The sequence below is a fragment of the Cnephaeus nilssonii genome (genome assembly GCF_951640355.1).
Source record: "Cnephaeus nilssonii genome assembly, chromosome: 4".
Taxonomy (NCBI): Eukaryota; Metazoa; Chordata; class Mammalia; order Chiroptera; family Vespertilionidae; genus Cnephaeus; species Cnephaeus nilssonii.
The window spans coordinates 64,970,624-64,992,703 of NC_137075.1; the positions used below are offsets into that span (position 1 = coordinate 64,970,624).

The 22,080-nt window shown below is 39.1% G+C and overlaps 1 protein-coding gene across 4 annotated transcripts in view; it reads right to left on the bottom strand.

The window, feature by feature from the left end:
* The window catches only part of DPP8 (dipeptidyl peptidase 8), a 75,384-nt gene that overhangs the window by 8,234 nt on the left and 45,070 nt on the right, over positions 1-22,080 (bottom strand). For 3 of the 4 annotated variants that reach the window (XM_079768454.1, XM_079768456.1, XM_079768455.1), the window contains exons 14-20: positions 20,809-20,961; positions 20,403-20,538; positions 18,916-19,061; positions 7,059-7,205; positions 5,729-5,881; positions 3,739-3,881; positions 2,079-2,190 (exon numbers count right to left, since the gene is read on the bottom strand). In XM_079768454.1, coding sequence (XP_079624580.1) covers positions 2,079-2,190; positions 3,739-3,881; positions 5,729-5,881; positions 7,059-7,205; positions 18,916-19,061; positions 20,403-20,538; positions 20,809-20,961 — 990 coding nt within the window. Of the gene's footprint in view, positions 1-2,078; positions 2,191-3,738; positions 3,882-5,728; positions 5,882-6,499; positions 6,660-7,058; positions 7,206-18,915; positions 19,062-20,402; positions 20,539-20,808; positions 20,962-22,080 lie in introns of those variants that run through there. The other variant, XM_079768457.1, reaches the window with a different exon arrangement.

A 22,080-nucleotide genomic window follows, 5' to 3' on the forward strand; every position in this document is an offset into this window, starting at 1 on the left:
ACTTTTCTGATGAGATCAGTGGAATTTTCATGAGAGTTTTAAAATACTATATAATTAAATGAGTCAACATTCAGAAGATTGGCATAACACAGTGAACCAATATTTTCCAGATGACCAATGCACAGTAAAAGATCCATTTGAAGTACAAGATCCAACAGATGACAATGTAACAGACTATGAAAAGTTTATAGATATGGCTCAGATTCCACACAAAAACCTTTAAGAAACTACCATTTGTCAACTAAGAAGAATAACCACAATTATCTGAAAAGGCTAAACCTCCCATTTCTTAAATACATATTCTGTAAGGCTGAATTTTCTTTACATACTTTAGCCAAAACATTTTACAACAGATTGCATTGGAAGTAGCTATGAAAATCCAGGTGTCTTCCTTAATAAGCCAGACATTAAGGGGATTTACAAAAATGTAAAGTAATGCTACTTTTCTGAGTAAATTTTTGTTTTGTTTTAGAAAATAGTCTCCCCACCTCCTATAAAATTGTGATTTTTGTTAACATGTAATAGCTTTAAATAAATATTTTAAATTTAAAAAAATTTTAAAAGTTGATTTTAGGGAGAGAGGAAGGGGGGGGGAGAGGGAGAGAGGGGGAGAGAGAGAGAGAGAGTGAGAGCGAGAGAGAGAGAAAAACAACGATCTGATGGATAGCTTCCTGTACGCACCCCAACTGGGAATCAAACCCACATCCTGGGTATGTGCTCTGACCAGGAATTGAATCAGCAACCTTTTGGTGCACAGGATGACGCTCTAACCAACTGAGCCACACCAGCCAAGGCTTAACCCTTTGCACTCGCTTGCTTTTTTCTCGATTCCTTTATTCTAATGCTAACCGTGTCGAGTCACACTCGACATCCGAGTGCAAAAGGTTAACATTTTTAATAGTTTTAATATCTTATACAAGAAATACTGATAGACATAAACCACATAAACAAAAGCTGATATGTAAAGGAGACCAAAATGATTGATAATTGCTGCTCTACATAAATATCTAATAGTTTACCAACTGAAACAAAAAAGGAAAAAGTAATATTTTCATTTCTTATGAGCATATAATCTGTGTAAGAAATAGAAGAGAGGAGGAGTTTTTCTTAAAACCTTTTTATTTGAGTAATGGAGCAATGAAGGTGCGTAATAACTTTCTCTAATATCAATATAAAATTAAATTAAAAGACCATGTAGCCCTAGCTGGTTTGGCTCAGTGAATAGAGCATTGGCCTGCAGACTTAAGGGTCCTGGGTTCGATTCCAGTCAAGGGCACATGCCTGGATTGTGGGCTCGATCCCCAGTAGAGGGCATGCAGAAGGCAGCCGATCAATGATTCTCTCTCACCATTGATGTTTCTATCTCTCCCTCTCCCTTCCTCTCTGAAATCAGTAAAAATTTATATTTAAAAAAAAAAGACACATTTAGCCCTAGCCGGTTTGGGTCAGTGGATAGAGCATGTAGACTGAAGCGTTCCGGGTTCTATTACAGTCAAGGACACCCAGGTTGTGGGCTTGATCCCCAGTAGGGGTTGTACAGGAGGCAGCGGATCAATGAGTCTCTCTCATCATTGATGTTTCTATCTCTCTCTCCCTCTCCCTTCCTCTTTGAAATCAATAAAAATGTGTGTGTGTATGTATGTGTGTGTGTGTGTATGTGTATATGTGTGTGTGTGTGTGTGTGTGTGTGTGTGTGTGTGCATAAAAAGACCATGCAATCAGGTCCTAAAACTCCTTTGCACAACAATGCAATTAAGTAACATTTCCTCACCCTTCCAGGGGGAAGAAGAAAACCAAAGGAGGACAGTAAATGGACTCCTGCCATCTCTTCCATGATTACAAACTGAAAGCATATACAGATACACATGTCATGGAATCCAATAGGCCAGTCTTCAGCCTGACTTCAACAGAATCTTAATTTTTATCCAACTAGGGGTACTATTAACTGGGCCTATTACTTTAGTCTCTTAAACAAAGAATGGTCACAGCTGGAAATTAGGCCTTACTCCATAATTTATTGTATTTTAAAGTAATCAACCATTAATCACTATTTATTTAAAAAATGTAGAAAAACTCACCTGTAAATCATATGGTTTTCCAGCCCTCACTAAAAAACTCAATAATATACTGGTGTGTGCAAAATGGACATTCTCATCCAAGAATCCATGTAAGAGCAGTAAACGATTTGGTCTGGAGAAATGGAAATATCAGAGGATTAGGCAAAATAGTTTGAGAAAACCACTTAACTCCTTTAATCTAATCACAATTAACTATGCTAACCTCCTTATACTGTAACTAGGAGCCCATCGTGCGATTTGAAATTGCGCGGCACCGCCCACCGACCTGCAGCCCTGCCTTGACACCAGAACCTGTCCGAGCAGAGCTCCAGCATGCCTGGCCCAGCCCCCAAACCCTCTGCCCTTCTCTGGCCACTTCAAGCCCTGCCCTCAGTTCCTGGTCCCGCCTCCTCCGGGCGCCTCCCCGCTTCCGCCCCATCTCTGGAGCAACACCCCAGCTAATATGCTAATGACCTGGTCGTTACCTGTTACAGCGTATCGACCATTAGCTCTTTATTAGTATAGATATTAGAACAAGGATTCAACATTTTCAACATTAATATATTTGTAAAATATTAACCAGATGCTACATGTATGAAATATTTAAAAAATAAAAAGAACATTGTACAGCCCTAACTAGTTTGGCTCAGTGGATAGAGCGTCGGCCTGCGGACTCAAGGGTCCCAGGTTTGATTCCGGTCAAGGGCATGTACCCTGGTTGCGGGCACATCCCCAGTAGGGGGTGTGCAAGAGGCAGCTGATCGATGTTTCTCTCTCATTGATGTTTCTAACTCTCTATCCCTCTCCCTTCCTCTCTGTAAAAAAAAAATCAATAAAATATATATTTTAAAATAAAAAAAAGAACATTGTACAATTTCCTATTAAGATATTAGCAAACATCCTATATAATAAAAGTCTAATATGCTAAGTGTCCAGTCGTCCATTCAACCAATCAAAGCATAATATGCTAATTATATGCTAAGGCCACTCAACTGCTCGCTATGACATGCACTGACCATGAGGGGGCAGAGAGTCGATTGGTCAACTAGTCGCTATGATGTGCACTGACCACCAGGGGCAGACGCTCCGACTAGTAGGTTAGCTTGCTGCTGGAGTCTGGCTGATCAGGACTGAGTGAGATGGGCCGGACATACCCTGGAGCTCTCCTGCGGTCCATCCCTGGCTGGCCAACCTCCTGCATCCTTCACCGTCCCTGATTGCACTGGTGGGGTCCCTTGGCCTGGCCTGCGCCCTCTCGCAATCCAGGACCTCTTGAGGGATGTTGGAGAGCCAGTTTCGAACTGATCCTGCAGGCCAGGCCAAGGGACCCCACTGGTGCACAAATGCGTGCACCAGGCCTCTAATCAATAATAATGGCATGTCCCCAGAAAACGAAAAATCATAAACACTATTTGTAAAATAATGCAGAAATAAAATTTTTTCCACCTTAAATAGTAGTGCACTTAAACTTCTTTTATAGCACAAGCAAATTGCTTCAAATATAACTTGTAAAAAACCCCACACACAAATGATAGGAAATGGCGTATTATTCAGCTTTGAGAATCACCCATGCCATTTTAGTATTCTATAAAATATTAGTCTTGGTTACAGTATTTGTAGTTTTCATTACTATTAAATACAATTTTAAATTTATAATCTTAATTTAAAAGCTTGAACTTACTCAGAGGGGAACTTTTCTGCTTGCATGGCCACAGATCCTAAGTAATAGCCCTGTTCATTCTGGTCAGGGTGACCCATGTAACGTTCTGTGTAGCCTGTATCATAGAAGATCCACAGAGTGACTGGGGCTCCAGCAATAGCAACCTGCATAAGACAATAGTGATAGTCAAGTGTGGTCCAGAAAAGAATGGCTAGCAAAGAGGTTTGTAACTGCAAATTAATAGGCTAATATTATCCCTAGGCTTTAGCTCGACTACTGGAGCTACATGGTCTCAGGCCACTCAAAAAATCAAAGTGGAGTGCCAAGGTCAAGAACCTGATACTTTGTGAGTCACGTTTTGTTCCATAGGCATGCTATATACTAAACCCTTAATCTGGGCTAGTTGAAATATAAGGATGTTTGTTAAAAGGGTAGACTGAACTAGAACATATGAATGCCTCAGTATAAACTCATTCCTGCCACTGGGAAAAAATGTGCTGGAAGTGTCAGCTTTATACAGAAAAAACAATCTTTTTTTTTTTTTAGCTTCTGTTGGCAGTACAGAATTTAAAGTAATAAATGAAATATATTTAAGCATTAAATAGTTACCTCATTTTAAGGTTCCCACACACACTTTTATATTTAAATATTATAATTATATTCTTGACAGCTATAAACCTGGAGAAATTATGACAGTTTTCAGAGTTCACCTTGTGGTTATTATAAATAAAGATTACCTGAATATACATTAAAACAAAATAAAACCCTATCATTTAAAAAAATTTTTTTGTTGATCCTCACCTAAAGATATTTTTTTCATTGACTTTTTTAGAGAGAGTAGAAGAGAGGAAGGGAGAGAGGGAGAAGGAGAGAGTGAAAGAAAGAAACATTGGTTGCCTAGCGCATGAGCCCTAACTGGGGCCAGGGATCGAACCTGCAATCCAGGCATGTGCCCTTGACTGGGAATCAAACCTGTGACCCTTCCATGAGTGGGCTGATGCTCTAATCATATAGCAACACCGGCCAGGGCCATTTTTATTCTTAAAAATAAAAATTGTTTTTCACTATTAAATAAAATCATGTTATTGAAATACAGGGTGGAGAAAAGTAGGTTTATAGTTATGAGTACATAAAACAGTTTATTCTTATATTATTATTTATTAATTATTGTTTTATTTTTCATATGAACAACTGTAAACTTACTTTTTGCCCTATCTATATAAAAAAACCCACTACTCATAATTCCCACTCCCTTAACAACTGTTAGCATTTTTTTTCTTAAAATATATTGTTATTGATTTCAGAGGTGAAGGGAGAGAGAGAGACAGAAACATCAATGATGAGAGAGAATCATCGATCAGCTGCCTCCTGCACGCCCACACTGGGGATCGAGTGCGTAACCTGGACATGTGCCCTTGACCAGAATTGAACCCGGGACTCTTCAGTCTGCAGGATGACACTCTGCCCAATGAGCCAAACTGGCTAGGGCAACAAGTGTTTTTTCAAAAAACAGGTAACATGTAAATATACAGCTCATATGGATACACAGGTTGACAGATATTTCTATTATCTCATATTATATTAAAACACAAAAACGGCTCTGGCCAGTTTTCTCAGTGGTTACAGCATCAGCCCGAGGACTAAAGAGTCTAGGGTTCAATGTCTGGTCAAGTTTACGTACCTTGGTTGCAGGTTCCCTAGCCCCAGTAGCGGCATGTGGGAGAGGCAACCAATCAATGTGTCTCTCTCATGTCCATGTTTTTTTTCTCTCTCTCCCTCCTTCCTCCCTTCCACTCTTTCCAGAAATCAAGGGGGGGGGGGGGGGGGGGAGATACTTAGGTGAGGATTAAAAAGCAAAACAAACAAACAAAAAAAACCCCACAGAAACACTAACATTCCATAATAATGCCAACTCTGTAAAACTTCAGAAAAATCATCATTTTCTTATATCCTCAATTTACCGAAAATTCTATCCTTATTACCAAAAGACGTGCATTAGGAAGTCACATACCCTGAAGATATCTGATCTCTGGATTAATGCCATCAGGGAGAGGTATCCTCCATAGGACCAGCCATGGATGCCAACACGATCTAAATCAATGAAATCATATCGAGAAGCTAGATACTGGAGTCCTTCCACCTGGTCATCAATTTCTATTTGTCCCTGTCAAGAAAGAGAGAACATTTCACTGATTAATGAGTAAAAGTCACATTATAAGAGTGCTTCTGAAGCTAAAAAAATGTTATTAAAAATACCTGTAGTTTAAGATTAGAATTTATCGCCCAAAAAACTTTTTTAAAAACTGTATTTAGAGATAGGAGCCTATAGCTTCTGTTGCTAGTCTGCCCTAGAGTTTAGTTATCCCTTAGTCATAAATTTCTTTCCTACTGCAACCCAAACTGTCCCTTACTATGTGGGTATTTCCCATTCCATTTGTTCTGTTGTCTGCTAAGAGTCAGCATCTTCCTTGTAACAAGCCTTCCCATACCCAAAGACAAAAAATTAGCCCCCTTAAGTGGTTCACTAATTTCACTTCTCCTTTAAAATGTAATGCAGTAGAGTCGAAGGAATCACTCGAGGCCTTATCCTCCTATTTTCCCATAGTATACCTCTCAGAACTGAACATACCATTTCTTTAAAGTCCTATGAAGCCTTAATTCCTACTACCACCACCCTGTCTGTATTACTAGGCCTGCCAGTGCACACAATCTCACTTCACTGAGCAAAAAACAAAAATAAAAACAAAAAACTTACATGAGAATACAACATAAGGTCAAAGAACTGGCTGTGGGAGAAAATCCCCATGTCTTACTCAGCATGTCCAATACACTGGCAAACACAGTAATTGCCTTACTGTGCAAAAGGAACATCGGATTCTCATCATTTCCCAAAGCAGCAGAAAGGACATGGGGCATCTCTAAAAGGTAGCATTTAAAGCTTCCTGTAGAGAGAAAGAGGCTTGTCACAAGGAAGGCACTAACCAGTTGGTTTCTCTCTTCACAGAGGACAGAACAAATCTCAATTATTCCTCTCAATAGTGTACAGGATGCTGAAAGCTAAATGGTGCTGCCTTCTGGCTAAGCTGGACACACAAAAAAGAAAGAGAGGCTATTTCTCTGTAAAGGTGGTTCTATCTCAGCTCCCCAAAATTATATACAAGTACACACAAGCTAGCCTAGTCAATATCAAGATACATCTTCCCTCCCACCCCCAAACTCTAACACACACTCGCTCTCATTCACTCACAGCCCCTTCCCCCGACTCTCTCTCTGGGATTTCACACCAAACAATGCACCAGAAAATGTGTCTTTGAAAGAAAAATGTTTGTATGTTCACACACCATTTTATATTTAAAGGCGCCTTCAAATTTAAGCCCTCGGTGACAGGATCCCCTGTTGTCTATCACTACAACCACATAACCCAGGGAGGCTAGAGTATTCAAACGGAAATACTTGACTCCTTTAAACCGATTATTCACCAACTGCACCTGAGGAAGAAATACAACTTCAGTGAAATTTCTTATATGGTAGCATACAAAAACATAATAGAAGCAGGACACTGTGAAAAGTAGAAAGCTTAAATTTCTAACATTATTTTGCCTTTAAAATAATATAGTATCATTAATTATAGGACAATGTTGTACAGAAGATCTCTAGAACTTATTCATCTGGCTTAACTGAAACTTTATGCCCATTGATTAGAACTCTTTCCCCCCTCCATTTATTTTTAAATTAACTTAAATTTTGTCGTGTTTATGTTGTTTCTTTTTTTAATATATTTTTATTGATTTCAGAGAGGAAGGGAAAAGAAGAGAGAGATAGAATCACTGATAGGCTGCCTCCTGCATGCACCACTATGGGGATCAAGCCCGCAACCTGGGTTTGTGCCTTGACCTGGAATCAAACTGTGACCTCCTGGTTCATGGGTCTATGTTCAACCATTGAGTCACGCCAGTCAGGCTCTTTTTTCTTTTCTTTTTCTTCTATGTGGGATGGTTGATCTTGAGCCTGCAGGGAGCAAGCTGGCCCCAGATTTCTCCAAGTCCACATTTCTTTGCTTTCAAATCTTACGTGTCCAAAGACAAGGAAACACTGACATGGTTTTAGGTAGGAGGGTACTTGTTTTCTATCTTAACTTCACACTTAATTCAGGACAATTACTAAGCAACTAATGATTTTAAAACTATAACCTAAATGTTAATTACATATAAGACAAGAGATTTAACCTACCCGATAGACAAAGTTACTAAAATGATTACTTCTACCCTGAAGAACTGTGTCAAATGGTAGAGAGGAGGATGAATAGATCATTTTTCTTCTCTACACATCTCTTCTGGGATTGTCTTTGACCAGTAGTAGGAAAACTTAGTATTTGAATAAAATACTGTGATTAGTCTAGCTTCTTTTTCCCTATTACAAAAATCAGTGCAAAAGGCAGAATAATTCTTAAATACCTTTATCACCCAAAAACTATACTTAAAAATGACTGGGAAATTAGATGTAGCTTAAGTGTTTGACCAGAAATAAACTATCTAGTGAAAAGAGGACTTTAATTAGTGGGAAGAAAGTTACAGAAGTTCAAGGTTTGATGGACAATAGATAGATATTAAACAACAAAAAAGTTCTGGCAAATGAGAAAGAAGTTTTCTCTGGCTGATACCAAAGGAAAACCAAGTCTGTCAGGAGTTAAACAAGAATCAACATTGGCCCTGGCTGGATAACTCAACTGGTTTGAGTGTTGTCCCCATATGCCAAGGTTGCAAGTTTGATCCCTGGTCAGAGCACCTACAAGAATCAACCAATGAATGCATAAACAAGTGGAACAACAAATTGATGCTTCTCTCTTTCTAAAAAATCAATTAAAATAAATAAGAATCGAGGAGAAACCAAGATGGCGGCATAGGTAAACACCTGAACTTGCCGCCTCGCACAACCACTTCAAAACTACAACTAAAAGACAAAACTGACATCATCCAGAACCACAGGAAGGCTGGCTAAGTGGAGATTCTACAACTAGAAGGGAAGAGAAAAGCACACTGAGACTCAGAGGAGCTGTGGAAGTAAAGGCAGAGGTATGGAGGTGCGCGCGCGCGGAGAGGGCTGGCAACTGAGTACGCGGCTGGCTTTTTCAAGCCGGAGGGAAACACAAGCTCCCGACTGCTCTGAACTCCAGTTCCGGGCAAGACGCTGGGGACCCAGACTCATATGGGGAGAAACTGGGCTGTCTGGCAGAGGGCGGCTTTCTCTCAGAGGTGTTTGCAGCAATTACCAAGGGACACTGAGACCCAGGGGCCTCTTAGGGGAGGGTACTTGTTTTCTATCTGTTTGCTCCGCCCTGAGACTCTGTCCCATACAAGCAGTGTGCAGAGGCTTTTGCATATGAATGGCCTGGTCCTTTGAAATCTAAACTTACCTATCAAACTGCAGCTGAGTCAGAGAGACCCAGAACATCCAAAAGAAGGCCCAAGGCCCCACAGCAGCTTGCACTGCTTCACAGCTGGGCCTCATCTGGGCACCTCCAAACCCCAAACAAAGAAGAGGAATCTGCAGATCTCTCTGTAGCTCCTGCTGGGTGGCCTCAGGCAGAGGCTAAATTAGCACCTCCTTGGAGATCCAAGAGCCAGTGTACCCAGTGGTCAGAGTGGGACCATCCAGATTACAACTCCTCAGATCCATAAGGGACACACTCAGGGAGCAGACTCAGTGAGCACCAAAGCCCCACAGAAGCAAGTCTTGCCCCATAAGGGTGTCTCCAGTACAGAAGTTCTCCCATCGTAGACACAGCTGATCCTCATAGCCAATTGGCCTGGAGGTCAATTCCTCCCAGTGATACCAACAACAATCAAGGCTTAACTACAACAAGACTGTGCACACAGCCCACAAAGGGGTGCACCAAGAATGTCCATCTCAGGTAACTGGGAAGGCTGAGCCACTGGGCCCTATAGGACACCTAGCACAGAAAGCCACTCTATCAACTCAGGGAAGCAGCCAAAATGCGGAGACAAAGAAACAGGTCACAAATGAAAGAAATGGAGGAAAGCAAACGACTGGATATAGAGTTCAAAACCACGGTTATAAGGTTTTTCAAGAATTTTCTAGAAAAGGCCGATAAATTTAGCGATACCCTCGAGGATATGAAAAAGGACCAACTAGAAGTTAAGCATACACTGACTGAAATAAAAAATAATATACAGAGATCCAACAGCAGACTAGAGGATCGCAAGAATCAAGTCAAAGATTTGAAATACAAAGAAGCAAAAAACACCCAACTAGAAATGCAAAAAGAAAAAAGAATCCAAAAATATGAACATAGTGTAAGGAGCCTCTGGTACAACTTTAAGCGTACCAACATCCGAATTATGCAGGTGCCAGAAGAAGAGAGAGAGCAAGATACTGAAAACCTACTTGAAGAAATAATGACTGAAAACTTCCCCCACCTAGTGAAAGAAATAGACTTACAAGTCCAGGAAGCGCAGAGAACCCCAAACAAAAGGAATCCAAAGAGGACCACATCAAGACACATCATAATTAAAATGCCAAGGGAAAAAGACAAAGAGAGAATATTAAAAGCAGCAAGAGAAAAACAGTTAGTTACCTACAAGGGAGCACCCATACAACTTCCAGCTGATTTCTCAACAGAAACTATGCAGGCCAGACGGGAGTGCCAAGAAATATTCAAAGTGATGAATAGCAAGAACCTACAACCAAGATAACTCTATCCAGCAAAGCTATCATTCAGAATTGAAGGGCAGATAAAGAGCTTCACAGATAAGAAAAAGCTAAAGGAGTTCATCACCGCCAAACCAGTATTATATGAAATACCTTCTTACAGGTATTCTGTAAGAAGATGAAGAAGAAGAAAAAGGTAAAGATAAAAATTATGAACAATAAATACATATCTAACAACAAGTGAATCTAAAAATCAAGTGAATAAAAAATCTGATGAACAGAATAAACTGGTGACTATAATAGAATCAGGGGCATAGAAAGGGAGTGGACTGACAATCCTCAGGGGTAAAGGGGTGTGGGGGGTGCGGGAAGAAACTGGACAAAAATCATACACCTATGGATGAGGACAGTGGGGGGCTGGGAGTAAGGGCATGGGGTGGGGTGGGAACCGAGTGGAGGGGAGCTATGGGGGAGAAAAAAGAGGAACAACTGTAATAATCTGAACAATAAAGATTTAAAACAAAAACAAAAACAAAAAACAAACAAAAATAAATAAATAAGAATCAACACTACCTTCCCTCAATAAATAGCTACAGAGCATTTACTGGGTTAGATTGGGGTGGGAGTTGTAGAAAATCTCTCTTTGAACATTTGGATGTCAGTACCACTGTAACAACTGTCAAACTGGTCGTCCTGTTTCTATTCTTGTCCTCCTATAGTCTGTTCATAAGGTAGCATAGCAATGTTTTAAAAATGTAAATCAGGTATTATTTTGTAGCTTAATGCCCTCCATTGGTAAACTCCTTACCATTGCCTTTGAGAACCTACATTGTCTGGCCTTTGGCAATTTCTCTGAACTCATCGCATACCATTTCTTTCCCTATGCACTATACTCTAACCTTATTATCAACTACTAGAGGCCCGGTGCACTAAATTCATGCATGGGAGGGGGTGGGTGTCCCTCAGCCCAGCCTACACCCTCTCCAATCTGGGACCCCTCGGGGGATGTCCGACTGCCAATTTAGGCCCTATCCTAAATCGGGCCTAAACCGGCAGTCAGACATCCCTCTCACAATCCGGGACCGCTGGCTCCTAACTGCTCACCTGCCTGCCTGCTGATCACCCCTAACTGCCCCCCACCCCTGCCAGTTTGATCACCCCTAACTGCCCTGCCCCCTGCCGGCCTGGTCGTCCCCAACTGCCCCCCCCCCTGCTGGCCTGGTCACCCCTTATTGCGCCCCCTGCCAACCTGGTCACCCTCTACTGCCCCCCCTGCCAGCCTGGTTGCCCCCAACAGCCCCCTTCTGCCAGACTGGTCACCCCTAACTGCCCTCCTGCCGGCCTGGTTGCCCCACGCAGCCTGCTGTTCGGTGTTCTGTCTGGTTGTTTTGGTTGTGACGGCCCCTGGCTTTTTATATATTAGGATTGATTATAACCACAGGACCTTGAACTTGACATTTATTGTTCCCTCTGTCTGAGATCTTTAATGTGGCTCATTCTTTCTCATCCTCTGTAGAGACTTTTCCTGACCTTCCTATAGGAACTTCCATTTTAGTGATTTTGCCATCCTCTTTCCGAACAATTATTCATAGCCTTCCATTTATGAAATAATATATATTTTTTGTCTACTTATTATTTTCCTCATTAAGCTCTATAAGGGTGGAACATTAATCTGAGTTATGCACTGCGGTATCCTCACTGTCTAGATCATACCGTGACCTCCTAGTTCATAGTTTGACGCTCAAACACTGAGCCATGCTGGCCAGGCCTTGAATTGTGACACTCTGACCTGACCACACACCAAGAACAAACATGGGCCACTGACATGATTTAATAAAATTTCACAAGGCTGTTATGTGCCATTAGAAAGGAGCCTTTTCCTAATAAACTCAAATGGAGTCATCCAGCAAGAGGATGAATTGATTTCCCCGTGGGTTGAAGTGCCAGAGGCATTCTACCATGGAAAGTCTCCTAGGGCAGTGATGGCGAACCTATGACACGCGTGTCAACACTGACACGCATAGCCATTTCTGATGACACGCGGCCGCATGCCGAGGATGAAACATTTGCTGCTCCTGAGGATGAAACATTTGCGAAATAATGTTTTTTTCCTCAAAGTGACACACTACCCGAGTTATGCTCAGTTTTTTGGCGAAGTTTGACACACCAAGCCCAAAAGGTTGCCCATCACTGTCCTAGGGAAATCTCCCTGCAAACTCAATGTCAGATTCTCCTATGGCCTCACCAAATTTGAATGTTTCTAAGGAACACTTTGAGAAAGGAATTGTTTCTACAAGTGCAAGAAAGTACAGTTGTGTTCATAGAGAGGTGTAGAGGATCTACCTAATACATAGTCACAAACCCAAACATATCTCCAAAATGAGGAGACAAAGAAACAACCCCCAAATGAAAGAACTAGAGAATTCTCCAGAAGAAGAGAGAAATAAAGCAGAGATAAGAAATTTATCCGGATCAGAGTTCAGAATAATGATGGTAAAAATGCTCAACAGCATGAAAAAAGATATAGTAACTATGAAAAAAGAACAGTCTGAAATAAAGAATGATATAACACAAATAAAGAACACATTGGAAGGAATACACAACAGATTAGGGGACGCTGAGGATCAAATTAGTGAATTAGAAGACAGAGTTGAAAATATCACTCAATCACAGAACCAAAAAGAAAAAACAATTAAAAAATAGGAGGACAGCTTAAGAGAGCTGTGGGATAATGTGAAACGTAACAATATTAGAATAGCAGGTGTGCCAGAAGAGGCAGAAAGGAGGAAAGGCATAGAGAAGGTGTTTAAAGAAATAATGACAGAAAACTTCCCATACCTGGTAAAGAAAAAAGTCACACAAGTGCAGGAGGCACAGAGAACCCCAAACAAGAAGAACCCAAACAGGCCCATGCCCAGACACATCATAATTAAAATGCCAAAAATTAAAGACAAAGAGAGAATCCTAAAGGCAGCAAGAAGGAATAAGGCTGACACCTGATTTCTCATCAGAAACTCCAAAGGCCAGAAGGGAATGGCATGAAGTACTCAAGGTAATGGAAAGCAAGGATCTGAGACCAAGATTACTATATCCAGCAAGGCTATCATTCAAAATAGACGGTCAAATAAAGAGCTTCCCAGACAAAAAAAAAAGACTAAAGGAGTACATCACCACCAAGCCAGTATTACAAGCAATGCTAAAGGGATTGCTGTAATGAGAAGAAACAGAGAGAGAAACCCAGCCATACAGAATTAAAATGGCAATAAATAAGTACCTATCAGTAACAACCCTAAATGTAAATGGATTTAATGCTCCAATCAAAAGGCATAGGGTAGCTGAATGGATACAAAAACATGACCCAACTATATGCTGTCTACAAGAGACTCACCTCAAAACAAAAAGACACACACAGGATGAAAGTGAAGGGATGGAAAAATATTTTCCATGCAAATAGAAAAGAAAAAAAGCTGGAGTAGCAATACTAACATCCGACAAAATAGACTTTAAATATATTTTATTGATTTTTTTACAGAGAGGAAGAGAGAGGGACAGAGAGTTAGAAACATCGATGAAAGAGAAACATCGATCAGCTGCCTCTTGGACACCCCCTACTGGGGATGTGCCCGCAACCAAGGTACATGCCCTTGACCGGAATCGAACCTGGGACCTTTCAGTCCGCAGGCCGACGCTCTATCCACTGAGCCAAACCGGTTTCGGCCAACAAAATAGACTTTAAAATGAAAGCTATTATAAGAGACAACAAAGGTCACTACATAATACTAAAGGGATTGATCCAACAAACATATATGCACCCAATATAGGAGCACCTAATATATAAAAAAACTTCGAGGACTTTAACAGAGAGATCGACAACAATACAGTCATAGTAGGGGACTTTTAACACCCTTCTGACTTCACTGGATAGATCTTCCAGACAAAAACTTAACAAGGAAACAGAGTCTCTAAAGGACACACTGGATCAGATGGATTTAATTGACATTTATAGAATATTTCACCCCAACGTCACAGAATACACATTCTTCTCAAGTGCATGTGGATCATTCACAAAGATAGACCACATGTTAGGACACAAAACAAGTCTCTACAAGTTCAAGAAGATTGAAATCATATCAAGCATCTTCTCAGATCACAGTGGAATGAAATTAGAACTCAACTACAGTAAAAACGCCCCAAAACATACGAACAAATGGAGGCTAAATAGCATGTTATTAAACAAATGAATGGGTTACCAATGAGACCAAGAAAGAAATAAAAAACTTCCTGGAAACAAACGAAAAAATGAACACACAACAACCCAAAATCTCTGGGACACAGCAAAAGCAGTCCTGAGAGGGAAGTTCATAGCACTACAGGCATAACTCAAAAAAACAAGAAAAATCAGCAATAAACTATTTAACCCTACAACTTAAAGAACTAGAAAGAGAAAAGCCCAGAGTAAGTAGAAGAAAGGAAATAATAAAGATTAGAGCAGAAATAAATAACACAGAGACTAAAAAAACAATAGAAAAAAAATCAATGAAACCAAGATCTGGTTCTTTGAAAGGCTAAACAACATTGATAAGCCATTAGGCAGACTCATCAAGAAACAAAGAAAGAGGACCCAAATAAATAAAATCAGAAATGTAAGTAGAGAAGTAACCACTGACACCACAGAAATACAAAGGATTGTAAGAAAATACTATGAACAACTATATACCAACAAGCTGGATAATGTGGATGAAACAGACAAATTCCTAGAAAAATGCAATCTCCCAAAACTAAATCAGGAAGAATAAAAAAACCTGAATAGGCCAATAACAACTGATGAAATAGAAGCAGTAATAAAAAAACTCTCACCAAACAAAAAGCCTATGTCCCGACGGCTTCACAGGGGAGTTTTACCAAACATTCAAAGAACTAACACCTATACTCCTCAAACTATTTCAGAAAATCCAAGAGGAAAGAACACTCCCAAACTCTTTTTATGAGGCCAGCATTATCCTAATTCCAAAACCAGATAAAGACACTACAAAGAAAGAGAATTACAGGCCAATATCCCTGATGAACATAGATGCTAAAATACTCAACAAAATATTAGCAAATCGCATCCAGCATTTTATTAAAAAGATCATACACCATGATCAAGTGGGATTTATTCCAGGGATGCAAGGCTGGTACAATATTTGCAAATCAATAAATGTGATACATCACATAAACAAAAATCACATGATCCTATCAATAATTGCAGAAAAAGCATTCAACAAAATCCAACATCCATTTTTGATAAAAACGTCAGCAAAATGGGAATAGAGGAAGTGTATCTCAATATGATAAAGGCCATATATGACAAACCTATAGCCAACATCATACTCAATGGGCAAAAACTAAAGCCATTTCCCCTAAGAACAGGAACAAGACAGGGATGCCCACTTTCACCACTCCTGTTCGACATAGTACTGGAAGTGCTAGCCATAGCGATCAGACAAGAAGAAATAAGGGCATCCAAATTGGAAAAGAAGAAATAAAACTGTCATGACATGATACTGTACATAGAAAACCCCAAAGACTCCAATTGTGTTCATAAAGTACTCTAAACAATTAAACAATTTTGTTTTAACTGCACTAAGATTTTTTTATTATGTAAAATATACATAACATAAAATTTATTATTTCAGTCCTAGCCACTTTTGGCCCAGTGTATAGAGTGTTGGCCCAGGGACTGAAAGGTCCCAGTTTCGCTTCTGGACAAGGGCACATGCCCAGGTTGCAGGCTCAATACCCAGTAAGAGATATGCAGGAGGCAGCCAACCAATGATTCTCTCTCATCACTGATATTTCTATCTCTCTCCCTCTACCTTCCTCTCTGAATAAAAAAATATATTTTTTTAAAATGCAGTCCCAACTGCTTTAAAAAATTATCATTTCAGCCATTTTAAGTGTAGAGTTCAGTGGCATTAAGTACATTCACACTGTTGTGCAACCATTACCACTATCCATTTCCACAACTTTTTTTATCATCCCAACCAGAAACTCCCTCCATACCTATTAAATAGTAACTTCCTATTTCTCCCTCAATCCCTGACAACAACTACTTTGTTTCTATGAATTTGCTTATTTAGGTACCTCATACAAGTAGAATAATACAATACTTGTCGTTTTGTGTCTGGCTTATTTCAGTTAGCACAATGTCCTCAAGGTTCATCCATGTTATGTATTTTTAAGGCTATATAATATTCCATCATATACCACATTTTGTTTACCCATTCATCTGTCAATGGACACTTTGGGTTGCTTCTACCTTTTCGCTACTATGAGTAACACTGCAATGGACATTGGAGTGCAAGTGTTTGTTCACATATCTGCTTTGAGTATACACCAGAAATGGAATTGTGGATCAGATTGTAATTCTGTTTAACTTTTTAAAGAACTGCCATAGTGACTGGACCATAGCTCTCTTAATGGGTATAATGTGGTGTCTCACTGTGGTTTTGATTTGCATTTCCCTAATGACTAGTGATATTGAGTGTCTTTTCATTTGGCTTAGACTTTTAAAACTTAATTACTAATATGAGGTATCTGTTAGTCTTAAAATCTAGATAACCAGATAGTTTTTATACTGTGTTTTTCACATAGTTCATGTATCATTTCTTCATTGGAAAGGAAAAACTTAGCCTTAATAACAAAATAATATAACAAAATATAAAGCTCCTGAGAGTGTCCTGTAATTTCTTTTGAGTTTCTTTGTATTAAGCCTTAAAAAAAAGTTTATAAAGATTTGGCTTCAAGTTTTTAACAGAAGTCTAACTTAACATTCTCATGATTTATGTGTAGATAATTATAATACAAATGTGAATCATGTTTGTAAAACACACTTAACGATGGCAAAGTGATTTAACTTTATATAGATCATCACTGAGAGTTTATGGTTTATGTAGTTATTTTACTTTTATTTTTTGGATGAGTTGAAATCTAGATATATTTTCAGATACTAAATACTGGGTATAATTGTAAAGGATATTTACTGAGTACAAAACAGTGTAATTATATTCTAATTTCTTCAATGGCTCAATGTAAGATATATAATCAAGAATAAACATTTTTTAAAAATCACCAATTAACCAATTCACCGGCCTCAAATACTTTACTCTGATAGACAATGGAATTTACTTAATACTCACATGCTAATCCTACCTAATAACAGAGTAATATGAAAATTGACCGTACCTTCGCTATGCCCACGATTGGCCAGGAGGCACGGGGGGGGCAGGACTCGGGGTGGCTGGGGTGGCCGATTGGGCCAGCGTCTGCACCATGGCTGTGCTGCGGCACAGAAGGGGCCTCTGGGGCAGCAAGCCCACATCCTGCCACCGACCATCAAAAGCAGGGAGCTGGGTGTCCACTCCAGCACCAGCGGACAGACACCCAGCTCCCCCGCCATCAAAAGCGAAAGCGGGGAAGCTGGGTGTCTGTCCGCTCCGGCACCAGGCCAAAAGCCTCTGCCGGAGGCTTTTGAAAGGCCTGGTGCACCAGCGGACACCCAGCTCTCCCGCGATCGAAAGCGGGGAGCTGTGTGTCCGCTCCGGCACCAGCGGACCCCCTGCCATCAAAAGCGGGGAGCAGGCTGCCAGCAGTGTCCGCACACCGTGCTAGGCTTTGCGGGGCAGTGGATATGGCCTGGATGGCAGGTTAGGCCTAGGGGACCCTACACGTGCATGATTTAATCATGCACTGGGCCTCTAGTATTTAATATAGAGAAAGGAAAATGAAGGTTAAACTTTTTACAGTGATGAATAGTCATATAGCAGTTGCCCTAACTAGCTAGTAAAAGTATTTAGTTGCTTAAGAGATACAGCTTAGAATGAAGAGCAGAAATTCCTCAGGTTACCATGGCTTTCTAAAAATAGCTGTTAAAACTCTTTTTATTTACCAAGAAATTTAATTAATTTCATTTCCCAAAATTTCTTTAGATAGAAAACAACGTATTTTCCTACTGAAATGAATATTTTATTCCCCAAAATAGTTACAGTTCTATTGTAAATTAAGAAATTGACAATGATTTACAAATTAGCCAGCTTCCTAAACTGGATAATTAGAACATAAGCCAGAGTCAATAATAGCAGAGGCCCAACAATGCTCAAATCTTAACTTAAATAATTGATTTTTAAAACTTAATTACTAATATGAGGTTATCTTTTAGTCTTAAAAATCTAGATAACCAGATAGTTTTTATACTGTGTTTTTCACATATTTCACATATCATTTCTTCATTGGAAAGGAAAAACTTGGCCTTAACATCAAAATAATATAACAAAACATATATAAAGCTTAGAGTGTCCTGTAATTTCTCTTTTGAGCTTCTTTGTATTAAGCCTTTTTTTAAAGTTTATAAAGATTTGCCTTCAAGTTTTTAACAGAAGTCTAATTTAACATTTTCATGATTAATGTGTAGATAGCTATAATACAAATGTGAATCATGTTTGTATGTAAAACACACTTAACGATTATATATATGTAATAAAATATACCTACCTGAGGACCACCATATATGAACAGCACAGTGGGGTATTTCTTTCCAGGTTGTAAATCATGAGGTTTGTAAAGCATTCCATACAATGTAAATCCAGTAGTACTTTCAAAGGAGAAAATTTCTGGAGGGGTATAGTCAGGAAGAGGACCTGCAAGGAAATAACATACCGAGCCTGTAAGAGAAGTTGTTATAGAAGCTCTACAATATGATAGCAAGCTAAAAATAAACCCACACTCACACACAAATAACTGACCATCCCCCTTCCAGGTAATAAGCAAACTATTATCTTTACAAAAGAAAACCTAATGAACATATCAAACTATTTCAGAAATAAACACACAGTATTCTGAATAATCCTTGGAACATAGGAGGTAATTATATGCAGAACTATACAAATACTTTGTGCTCAGTTCGGTGTAACTTATTGATGGTTAATACATATATCTGATTAGAAACTGGGAGCACAAATTTAACTTAGTCATTTTAACTTGCTCAAGGCAGGTGCTCAATAAACATTTGTTTCTGATAATTACAGAATAAGCCTAACCAGAAGCCAGAAAAAAAGTCATGATCAGTCTTTGGTTTACAGACCTATCCTAAGTCTGTGTGTGTACTGATGATGTTATAGTTTAAGCAGAATCATCACTATATTAAAAATTCTATTGTGCACATTAGAACATACCTACATCCTGTGATTTTATACTAATTCTTAATCCCTTAGCAAATATTAATGCATGAAAATACTTAACTGGATTAAAATATAAAATTAGTACATTTTTTAAAGAAATAAAACATTTAAAAAATAGATAATTAACTGTGCTTTTGACTTCCATACAAAAAAGGAGTTCTTTTATGGCCATTCCAATTGCTTTAAAAGTTTAAGGAAGTTACCAGCTGGTTATTCCCTAAAGCTATAGCTTCACTGCTCAAAGAGTATTACTAGTTCAGGGTACCATTATCTTCAAGCTCATTTGTTTATCTGGAAAATCATCCAAATGTGTAAATAAATGGTTTCCTGGCTGATATATTGACTACTTTAATCCTATTTTCAAAAAGGCCTTCCAGCCCTAGCTGGTTTGGATCAGTGGATAGAGAGTCGGGTCCCAGGTTCGATTTTGGTCAAGGACATATGCCTGGGTTGCGGCTCGATCCCCAGTGGGGTGTGTGCAGGAGGCAGCAGATCAATGATTCTCTCTCATCATTGATGTTTCTTTCTTTCTCCCTTCCTCTCTGAAATCAATAAAAATATATTTTAAAAAAGGCCTTCCAGACCTGTTCCTGCCTCGAGTGGGAGGTAGCCCATATTACTTGGCAGTTATCAGAATAGGAGGGGCGGGATCAATCAGAAACCCAACAGCTCGGGAACAGGCGGTAGTGAGAGATGGGAAGACTGTGTCCAGGAAATGTGGACATATCACACAGGTTTTGGGTTGCCTATAATAATTAATGTGCTAATCCTACTTAAGATCAGGTTCAGGGTAATGAGTACCTGCTGAATCCAAAATGGTGGCCCAAAATTCCTTTGTTTTGCAAGTTGGGTCATCTTCAGGACTTGACAGCTTGTAAAGGGACACAGAGTGTGGATTCTTCTGGTTACTGTACTTACTTATAAAGAAGTCACAATGCTAGAGAAAGAAGAAACAGTTACTTTTCCCCCAGGGAACAGTAACAAAGGTTATCTGCTACATCTGCTCTAATGCCACAGGAGGAGTATGAGTCTGAGCATTTATGTACACACACAAGGCTAAAGTTAATGTTAAACTTTCCAAAGTTTTCCCCGAGAATCAGACTTCTGCAGGCCAATTTGACCAATTTGCATATTACTCAAAAGGAGTAATATATGAATAGAGGTTTTTTTCTATGACAGGAAACCCTTTTCAAACAGAGATTAATACCCGGCTGATGCAGCAAGAGTGGGAATAGCCACGGTCGGTCAGCCTTGTCACTTCTCCAGGATTTACATAACTGACCACGTACAGGTGATGTTCTAAAGGAGAATCTTTGGTGCCTTCAAAATATACCAGTTTTCTGACTTCATCAACCTGGATCTGTCAAAATAACAACATAAAAATCAGAGCTAGCATGACCTTGGCAAGGTCAGTAATTCAATCAACAATTCCCAATTTTATTCAGAATCATCTGAGTCATCTTTGACTTGTGCCTCTTTTTTAAAAAATGTCCATAAGTATTCCTGTCGGGTTTATGATTTACAGCTAAGAACAGATCCTGTCCAGAAGAAAAAAGGACACCAGAGTTGCACACTATTGGTAGAGTTTCCTATATGGTCAGAATGTGTGCTTTTCTTAAAATACAAGAATTATTCCATTAAAATGACAACCCTCTATAGAAAAAATAATAGCTATACTGCAGCTTAGGCCAACCATTCTTGCACACTTAACACAGTCTAATTTCAGCATGCTATATATTTCTTAGTTAGTGCAGTATTATCTTAGATAGTACTTTTGGTCTTTTGTACAAATATTCAAAAGTGTTTCATTTATTGGGTTGGGGAATAATTAAACTCAATCATAGTTTCAATATTGGTATAGTTTTTATGGATAGGATCTCTTAAATCTTCATTCAGAACGCAAAAAAGTTTACATTAGTATAATTTTTTATTATAAAAACAGAATTCCACAATAAGTTGTTGTTTTTTTCAGTTGACAGCGTCCAAGGTCCCTAAACAGAAAAAATTTTATTTGAACATATAACCAGAAGGCCATGTGAGACTCTCAGTGATAATTAGACTTTAAAGGTTGCATATAATATTCTACAATTTTTACCAACAAAAACAAGCCTGGGACCTGGATCTTCTTTCTTTCTCAATCACCTGGGGACTATGAGTGACTTCTCTTAGTAGCTAGTATACACAATCCTTCAATAAATCTTCGAATCAATTTGAGGAAAAAATAGGCCTTCACTAAATCCTGGTAGTATACATCAATATAACTGTATGTATCACACATATAAAGGTTGGAGTTCTTAGAGATTTCATAAAACTGATCACCTAACTGAAAGTTGAAACAAATATAAGGTACTATGAAAGGCAAAAGAAAAATTAGAATTCACTAAATAACCACAGAAAGCTACATGCTGAGAGTGCAACAGAGGGTGAATTTCCCTCATTTCCCTATCAATCTATTCTCTGTATAAATTTCTATCACTCA